The sequence below is a fragment of the Populus euphratica genome, unplaced genomic scaffold (genome assembly GCF_000495115.2).
Source record: "Populus euphratica unplaced genomic scaffold, PopEup_1.0 scaffold127.1, whole genome shotgun sequence".
NCBI classification, from domain to species: Eukaryota; Viridiplantae; Streptophyta; class Magnoliopsida; order Malpighiales; family Salicaceae; genus Populus; species Populus euphratica.
Window position 1 is genome coordinate 270,004 of NW_011500017.1, and position 9,073 is coordinate 279,076.

The 9,073-nt window shown below is 36.0% G+C and overlaps 1 protein-coding gene across 1 annotated transcript; it reads left to right on the top strand.

Annotated features, from left to right (window-relative positions):
• The first annotated feature begins 207 nt into the window (after window positions 1-207).
• LOC105141747 (carotenoid 9,10(9',10')-cleavage dioxygenase 1-like) lies at window positions 208-7,649 on the top strand. The gene is made up of 15 exons (XM_011049091.1): window positions 208-515; window positions 1,046-1,116; window positions 1,209-1,223; window positions 2,332-2,443; window positions 3,284-3,383; window positions 3,502-3,564; window positions 3,693-3,803; window positions 3,887-4,071; window positions 5,141-5,279; window positions 5,905-6,022; window positions 6,106-6,207; window positions 6,359-6,474; window positions 6,525-6,633; window positions 6,915-7,026; window positions 7,395-7,649. Exons 1-15 carry the CDS (start codon window positions 270-272, stop codon window positions 7,422-7,424), a joined length of 1,629 nt encoding a protein of 542 aa, XP_011047393.1. The 5' UTR covers window positions 208-269; the 3' UTR covers window positions 7,425-7,649.
• Window positions 7,650-9,073: the final 1,424 nt, after the last annotated feature.

A 9,073-nucleotide genomic window follows, 5' to 3' on the forward strand; every position in this document is an offset into this window, starting at 1 on the left:
ATCTACTCGAATAATAATAATAATGTCAAGGACGGCAATCATCCCGGCACGTACGTCTTGAAAATTTCTTTGTCAGGCATCAATTTTCGACAAAAAAAGGAAAAATTTCCTCCTCCAAGTGCTCGCACCTCCCATATACAAACACGTGTTCTGCAGAGCACCAATTATTAAAAACACACAGCCCCTCCTCTATAAAAGGAACAGCCACACGCATATTCCTGCAATTACTGTCGCTAGTGCCACCTCCACTAGATGCAAGAGAGACCAAAATGGCGGAGAAATCAGAGGCGGAGAAAAATCAAGAGAACGTCGTCGGAGCAGGAAACCCAATAGTGGAAGGGAATCCAGAGCCGCAAAAAGGACTGACTTCAAAACTCATCGACTACCTGGAAAAGCTGATTGTGAACTTAATGCATGATACCTCTCAATCTCACCATTATCTCTCTGGTAACTTCGCTCCGGTTCTCGACGAAACTGCTCCCGTTAAGGACCTCCCTGTCAAAGGGCACCTCCCAGTAAGTACTACTGTTTACACTGTTTCATTTGATAAAATTATAATGATAATTTCAGAGATTAATAATTGATTCATATATTCTTTAGTCAATAATTTGTCTCCGTTATGTCCATGTGTGAAGTTTTTAAAACCATTCATCACGTGCAGTTTGAAGTTCCGTGATCATTGAAGTTGACTAGTAAATTCTAATAGTAAAATTCCGGGAAAGAGTTTCCAGCAAGAACACACGGTTAATTCATGGGCTTTAACCAAGTCCAATGGCAAGAGTCGAACCTGGGATCCTGGACAAAAACACACTGCTAGGTCTAGTTCTTCTACGCTGGGCCAACTCGATGGAGTTGTGATGACTGGTCATACTAGGACTTAGTACAGTAGTACAAAAGAAATAATCAGTCAAATCTTCAAATTTAACAAATATTGAGAATTATTAACGGTAAAATACTAATCTTAAATCAAATTAAAAAAAATAGACCAGACGATAAAGATGAAATGACATGAAATGTGAAACTTGACAAATCTTTCTTTGTTTAGGAATGCATGAATGGGGAGTTTGTGCGGGTGGGTCCTAACCCGAAGTTTGCACCTGTGGCTGGATACCATTGGTAAGTCGATGCTTGCTTTTCATTGTAAATGAAAATGAAGCGGTTGTTCAGTTGAAAATTTGTGCTAAATCCTTTTTTGGCTGCTTGTGCAGGTTTGATGGAGACGGGTATGTTGCACTGATACATTGCTGACTATGGTTTTTCCTCTACTCCTCTCTGCATATATATATATATATACATAAACACACACACATATAAACGATCCAGTTCCTATGATGTGATGGTTTTTGTTGACCTAACATCTTATGTTCTGTGTCCAAATGCTCTTTATAATGTTAAGCCCAAACAACCAAATGCATACCTGTTCCATAATTTTCTGTTAGTGGTGGACTGAATGAAGTGCCTGGTGTTTTCCTTTTTAAGGTTTTTTCTCTTTCCAGGCTTGTCGATAATAGTTTATTTAGTTTTACTTGGAATAGTTTCACTACGATCACTCATGGATATGCTTGGATTTTATGTGTCCTGTCATAACATTGAAGTTGTTAGAGTCAATGTTTAGAGGATATCAAGCTTAATCGAGTAACTCACCTAAAGTGAGCATTGCATCTTTTTTATTCGTAATTGCTCCATTTATGTTTGTTTAACAGATACATATAAGGTATGCCAATTCGATCTGGTAGGTAAATATTGGAAATGGATACAGAGTATATTCAAACATAAGCATCACCATAATATTGAACTAAAAAATTCTGCACAACCTTAGAAATAATTACAGGAGTCTCTGTAGGCAGGACACACAGGCAAAATTTTTCATTTGAGAACAAAGTATTCATTTACCATAGAGTTTGATTCATTCATGATGGTTTGCAAGTATATCTATCTTCTTCTGATGCATATACAAGAAAAAAAAAAAAAAGGTTTTCTATGCAAGAACACAGGGCCTGATTGCCGTTCGTGTCACGGACATCAACTTATGGTGCAACAATTATTTGAAGATGGTTATGGTAGACCTGTTTTGTGTGATTTTGGAGCCGACTATTGGAATTTCCATGCATAAACATAATGTCCTTGTGTAAAAATTCATGATATTCTGTTTTCTTTTGCATTATATGTGGGTGGTTATTCCAATTTCCTCTAGGAACCTTTTCTTCCTTTATAAATGTTTATATTCTGAGTGTTATGTGTTGCTTTCATTCCATCAGGATTCTTGGTATCTCTTACCAAGTCAATAATGTCTTTAAATATGTTAATTTATTTTGTCAAATGAATTTATAGAATGATTCATGGCATGCGTATTAAAGATGGAAAGGCAGCATATGTCCGTCGATTTGTAAGGACATCACGACTTAAACAAGAAGAGTTTTTCGGAGGTGCCAAGTTTATGAAGGTACAGTCCTAAACCACCTGAAAAGGGTTTCATTTAACATGGAATTATTTTGTGACATTTCTTGGGGGATCATTTTTTAGTTTACTTACTAAGCTACCATGTTCTCATTATCCAACTCTAAAAATTCAAATATCTGTTGTGATATTAAGGAGAATGATTTCAGATGTGTAACAGTAAGGATGTGGAAGTATGTGATGCCCTGCCTGTTCTCTGAGTAACATGTTAATCGTTACATAAATATTGCGAGTAATGCCCCATCTGCCGCAGTTGGAGTTCTCTAACAGTATTCTTGTTTATAAATTCCGGTTATACGCTTTAAGTAAAAGAAATAGCTGAGTTTATATTTCTTTGACCAGTCTAAAAGAAATAGGTCTTCTTTAATTAAGTACCATGCTCTCAGGTTTTCTTTTAAACAAAATTCCGTTCCATTCAACCAACTAAAACTTTCACTGGGAAGAATCTCCAATTAAAGGGGTTGATATTTGATGAATGTACTCTAAAGAAAGCTACATGGCTGGATGGAACACTCACCTATGGATTGTGACCTACACATGCGATTATATGATTTTTTTCCTTTGCCTTGTCTTTATACTTAAGATAGTAATTTGGCTATATTCATTTCTGAATCATTCCTGAGAAACAGCAGGTTTGAATTTTATAAGGTACATATTGTAATCTCGCTGCAAAGTTAGGAGCCTCGAGTTAAATTTGAATCTTTAACATTACTTGATGCTCTCAGGCTTGAATAGTCTCATACCTCTTGTTGTTTTGCTCGGCAATCAAGAGTATATGAACCATTTGCTGCATATTTTCACTTTAATAATTGTCTTTCATTTGCAGATTGGAGACCTCAAGGGGCTGTTTGGATTACTTATGGTTAATATGCAAATACTTCGACTGAAATCAAAAGTATTGGACAACTCATATGGAATTGGGACCGGTAAGTTGGGTTTTTTTGGCTGGCTATGAAGTTTGGTCCAGAGATGCCATTATACATATCAACCACCCTCATAAAATTGAGTGTTAGAAGAAACTTATTGTCAGCAATCCTCTTCCAGGCAATACAAATCTCATTTATCACAATGGAAAACTTTTAGCACTTCAAGAGGCTGATAAACCCTGTAAGCTCATCTTCTCTCTCTAATTTACTTCTGTGAAGATCATAGAATTTCCCGAGTGAGAAAGCTGTGCGGTGCTCTTTTGCGGTCCTTATGTGGAGAACTGGAGTGATGCCCTTTGAATCTTGCAGATGTAGTTAAAGTTATGGAAGATGGAGACCTGCAAACTCTTGGCCTGCTGGATTACGACAAAAGACTAAAACATTCTTTCACTGCTCATCCAAAGGTGGATCCATTCACTGGTAATGTCCAACTGCGTGAAAAGAAATTCAGCAACTAGTTTTACTGAAGTGGAGCACTAACATTAAAAAATCCCTTCTTGCAGGAGAGATGTTTACCTTTGGGTATTCACATGAACCACCATATGTGACATACAGAGTCATTTCAAAGGATGGTGTCATGCATGACCCTGTACCAATAACAATATCAGACCCCATCATGATGCATGACTTTGCAATTACAGAGAACTATGCAGTTTTTTTGGATCTTCCTCTGTACTTCCGACCAAAGGTACAATATCTCAGTTATTGCAGTTTGTGGACACAGTTCATAATACTTACAAAACAAATGAATGAACGGTTTACAAGGTTCAGCATGATACATCACGCATGCATATGAGTATGTCTTTGATGAGTATCTATGGAAGTGAAAGGTAAATATGAACTTGACATTTAAAGGTTCTTATTTTTCGTTTTCTGCTTGCATACTACATTTCTCCTAAGAAAACAATAGTCTAGCATTTTCTAGAGAGAGAGAGCCAGGGAAAGGGGATGGGGAGTGTCTACTCATAAAACTATAATTAGATTCATGATCAGAATCTGGAAAACAGGAATCATTGATTTTGAGGTTGTGAATGATTTGACTGCTTTGCCAGCATATACGTGTATATTTTTACGCAATCCAATCAGGTAAAGTTTCTTCAATCCTCAATTTAAAGAGAAATTGCTTTAAATCATTATTAAAATACTTGGCATGGCCGGCGGGTCAATCTGGAGCCTAACCTATACTGGGTCAATGGAAAAGCACTTTTTTTTTTACCAATATGACATGTTTTAGTTTTTTTTTTTTTTAATAAAAGTCAAAGCACCGTGGTCAGTTCCCCTAGCCCACAACTCCAACTTAGACCAAGGCCGGGCCGGGTCTTATAAATATGTTCTAAATAGAAAGAATATCAGGCCAGTAATTTCAGGAAAAAAACTGAACAAGTCAAGTTCCATGTGATAGTTTCTGTTAATTGTAACCTAGTCTAAGCAAAAGCACTGCATAATGCTATGCATGGGTTAATTATAAAATGCCTCTCAAATTTCGTCCAACCATAAGAAAGTTATGGTTTTTTTCTGCGAACTTTTATTCCAAGTTCTCGACCAAATATGCAAGAATACCAGTTTCCTTTACCGTCGGTTTGGTTTTCACTTTCTCCCAGATTTTAATTCCAACAGAACTTTCTGGACAGCTAAAAGCATCCTCATGTAACTTGCATGAAAAGTCACTTTAGTTGAGTTTTTGTACTAGATTTCATTCACGGTATGGAATGTAAAGAAACAATGAGCCTTAAATATTTTCCTTGACAACTTTTCAGGAAATGGTGAAAGATAAGAAGTTCATATTCACATTTGATGCAACAAAAAAAGCTCGTTTTGGTGTCCTTCCACGATATGCTAAGGATGACCTCCTAATCAAATGGTTTGAACTTCCAAATTGCTTCATATTCCACAATGGTGAGCTCCTTTCTTTCACATGTTTTAAATTCCAAAAACATTAGCCTCCTGTGTTGATAAATATGTAATATGAACACACTTAGATAAATATGTAATATGAACACACTTAGCCAGCAAGTCTTGAGGTTATTGTGCTTTACCTGGTTTTTATCACTGGCTAGGAATATCATTTGTGTCTTTAGCTTACATCAAGCTTCATTGTCTGATTTGCTGGGGCTACCTAGCCAGATCTTCTTGTCAATTAAATTCAATCAACATAGAGGGATCCTTAACATGCGTAATGTTGACAATCAAATTTAGAAGACATAAATTAATAAGTTGAAGCGATGTACACAAGTATATAAAAACTGCAGTGAATGTCTTTTAGGTTCCTCTTTAACCTTGAAAAGTCTTTGGGATGTCAGATACATGTTCCTAAATTTATAGTCTGGCTTCTCTTCTGATATATGTACTGTGAAAAAGGTGAATTTATTTTTCGAAGTGAAATTATCCATTGTCATAGGTCGCTGACATATATTAGTGGAATTTCAAATATACAAAGGCTTCTTCTGGCTTATGAAAAAGACGCTCGATTTTTTCTTGTCTTCATGAGTCCGTTCTAACTTTATTTGCTGGCTTATGCTAGCCAATGCCTGGGAGGAGGACGACGAAATTGTTTTAATCACTTGCCGCCTTCAAAATCCAGATTTGGACATGGTTAACGGGGCTGTCAAAGAAAAGCTCGAGAATTTCACAAATGAACTGTAGGAGAATTTCACATTGCTGTGAATTTTTTAGGAGTTTGATTTTTAAGTGTTTATGATGGCCTTTTTTTCTTTCTGAGCAGGTATGAGATGAGATTCAATATGAAAACTGGTGTAGCTTCACAAAAGAAACTATCAGAATCTGCTGTTGATTTTCCCAGGGTGAATGAGAGTTACACTGGCAGGTTTACATCTACTCTGTGCGGCATTTGTGTCAATGAAGTGCTGTTCTTTGGTTTGAGTATATTTTTCTGTTTCATATTTTACATGTGGTGTTGAGTGAATGAAGTCCTTTTCCTATCATTTTTATCCAATGATTGTCTTGCGTGAATTCAGGAAACAAAGATATGTGTACGGAACCCTTCTGGACAGCATTGCAAAGGTCACAGGGATTGTCAAAATGGAAATAGCATATACAATTTCAGGATCAAGAGTTCTTGTATTTATTTTCCGTTTGGATCAAATTTTTCTTTGTTTTGTTTTTTTGGTAAGGAAAATCGAGGTCCTGGTAGATTTGGTTCAGAGGCTGTCTTTATCCCTCGTGAGCCAGGCACCACTTCCGAGGAAGATGATGGCTACCTGATATTCTTTGCACATGATGAAAATACTGGGTAATTGCTTCCCTTTTTAATTAAAGCTTCCTTCTTACCTTAATTTGTAAATCTGTCAACGATTATTGCTTTATCTTTTTAATTCCATCCAAGGATCCAACTTAATAAGTGGGTTTGACTGCTCCACCAAGGAAGATCTTGCTTTCACTTTCCCTTTGACTTTTCTGTTTCTGTTACTCTTTCTGAGGGACATTAAGGACGAGGTGGTTTGCAGGTTCATTTAAGGTTTCAGCTTAATTCATGGTTTATTTAGAAATTAACTTTCCATCTTGAATATGCAGAAAATCATCAGTGAATGTAATTGATGCAAAAACAATGTCAGCCAATCCTGTTGCAGTTGTTGAGTTACCACACAGAGTTCCGTATGGGTTCCATGCCTTCTTTGTTTCAGAGGTGAGCGTAATCTTGGTTGCTTCCGGACTTTGTTTAATTTGAATCCTCCATACTCGATTCATTTCTGAACTTCCTTGCACTGGAAGTTGTTTTCGATGAGGGGCAGGAAGGATTTCCCGGGAGTTGTGGAGTGATGCCATAAAATTTTAAGTTTTTTTTTTCTTTCCCCATTGAGAAATCAATCAACTCAAGTTTGGAAGCACCAAAGAGTTGATGAACAAATAACAGCAAACAGGCATTGATTTGATTCATAAGATGCGGAGATTGAGTCGATCATCTTGGATACCAAGCAATGAAACAAGTATCTGGGTAGGTACTTTTATTTTCTGAGATGTGATTCTAACCATCCTTCATCACATGTTGAACAGGAACAACTTCAAGAACAGGCACAACTGTAATTGCGCAGCTGAGTGTCTAGACAACCATTTCGGCATGAGATGGCTGACCATCTGTCAAACGGAGAACCGGAAGCAAAGTAATTTGCATTAGTCGTTACCTCTTACGCTGCAGTTTATTCCTGTATTCACTGCAAACCTTTAAACTATAAAAGCGAAATAAGAATAATTCTGCACTCTCACATTCTGATACAACAATTACAGAAACACGAGTGCAAATACAATCCATGACAGGAGTTACCACTGTTCTAGTTCTATTCCAACCCAGTTACCATGAGTAATTTGTCCTAAATTGAACTAGAGAAAGCCCATTTCTTTGCAGCATTGAATGGCTCCATCAAACTTTTCGTCAAGTCCATTTGAAACCAGAATCCAGTAGTTTTAGATACACCAGGGATTCTAAAGCCCTCAACATCCTTTAAATATCTGCCCAAAAAGAAACATGAACACTAGGTTAACTTTCAATTTTGAACATTAACTGAAGAATTTTGCAGAAAGGAACAGAAATTACGCACTCTAATGTTGGTACCTGGCAGCAAGAAATTTAGACATCTCTTCAATTGTTATTATGTCTGAAGAACAAATATATCTCTCTTTTGCTTCAGGATATTCAAGGATGAAAATATGTGTCCTATCCACATCATCAATGTGTACCATAGGTGCGTTGATGACTAATTCGTACTGTTCCTAATCACCTGAAATGATGTCCGTTAGATCAACGACTTTCAGAACATCATAAAAGAAAAACTCATCTAGCGTGCAAACCTTTAGATATCAAAATTTCTTCGGTTGTTCGAGCCGGCCGAAACCATATTTTAGAAATTTAAAGTTTTAAGGATAATTAAGGAGTTATTTGTGAAACTTCAGCCAAGGACTAGTGTACAAAAAGTGCAGAAATACGAGAACTAAAATTCATCGAAGTGAGGGTCAATTTGAGTTAAAATGAAAGTTTGATGAGAAATAGAAGTTAAATTGCATAATCTAGAAATCAATAACTGATTTGAAAAAGACATGTAAATTAAAGGATCTTAATCAATGTTTCTAGGATGCAATTGAAAAAAAATAAAAAGTTTTTGGGTTAATTAAAGGAGCATATACTAAAATTAGAAGAAAAGAGACTGCATTGAAATTTTCCAAAATCTATTTGAAAACTCTAATTTTTAAGATTTAGTTAAATAACATGTCATTAGAAAATGAATGATATTTCATTTAGTCATTATACCTTCTTGTTCTTCCACCAAAAAGGTTGATTAAGAGATCATTTTAAAATAAATAAAAGTGTCATTTTCGATCATCTTAAAAGCTTTAATCAGGACTAATTGAATGAGAAAAATTTCAGCTATAAGGATAAAGTATCCTTATCAAATGTTTGTACCTCATTCGACACGATGAACTTGACAACATCTTATCCATAGTAAGTTCCTCTGCATTTGCAGATTCAAGATGATCGAGCTTTAACCTTTCAATCAATGAATGTGGAGTTCCAGACCTCTAAATAAAGAGTGGTTTGTTCCTAGTGGTAGATCTATATCCTTTCTACAAGATTCCAGTTTATAAATGATATGTTTATATCTTAATCTCCATAATAATCTTTATAAAATACCTAACCTAATCAGCTATGATTGAAGAACAAATTCACCCATGAAAGAAAA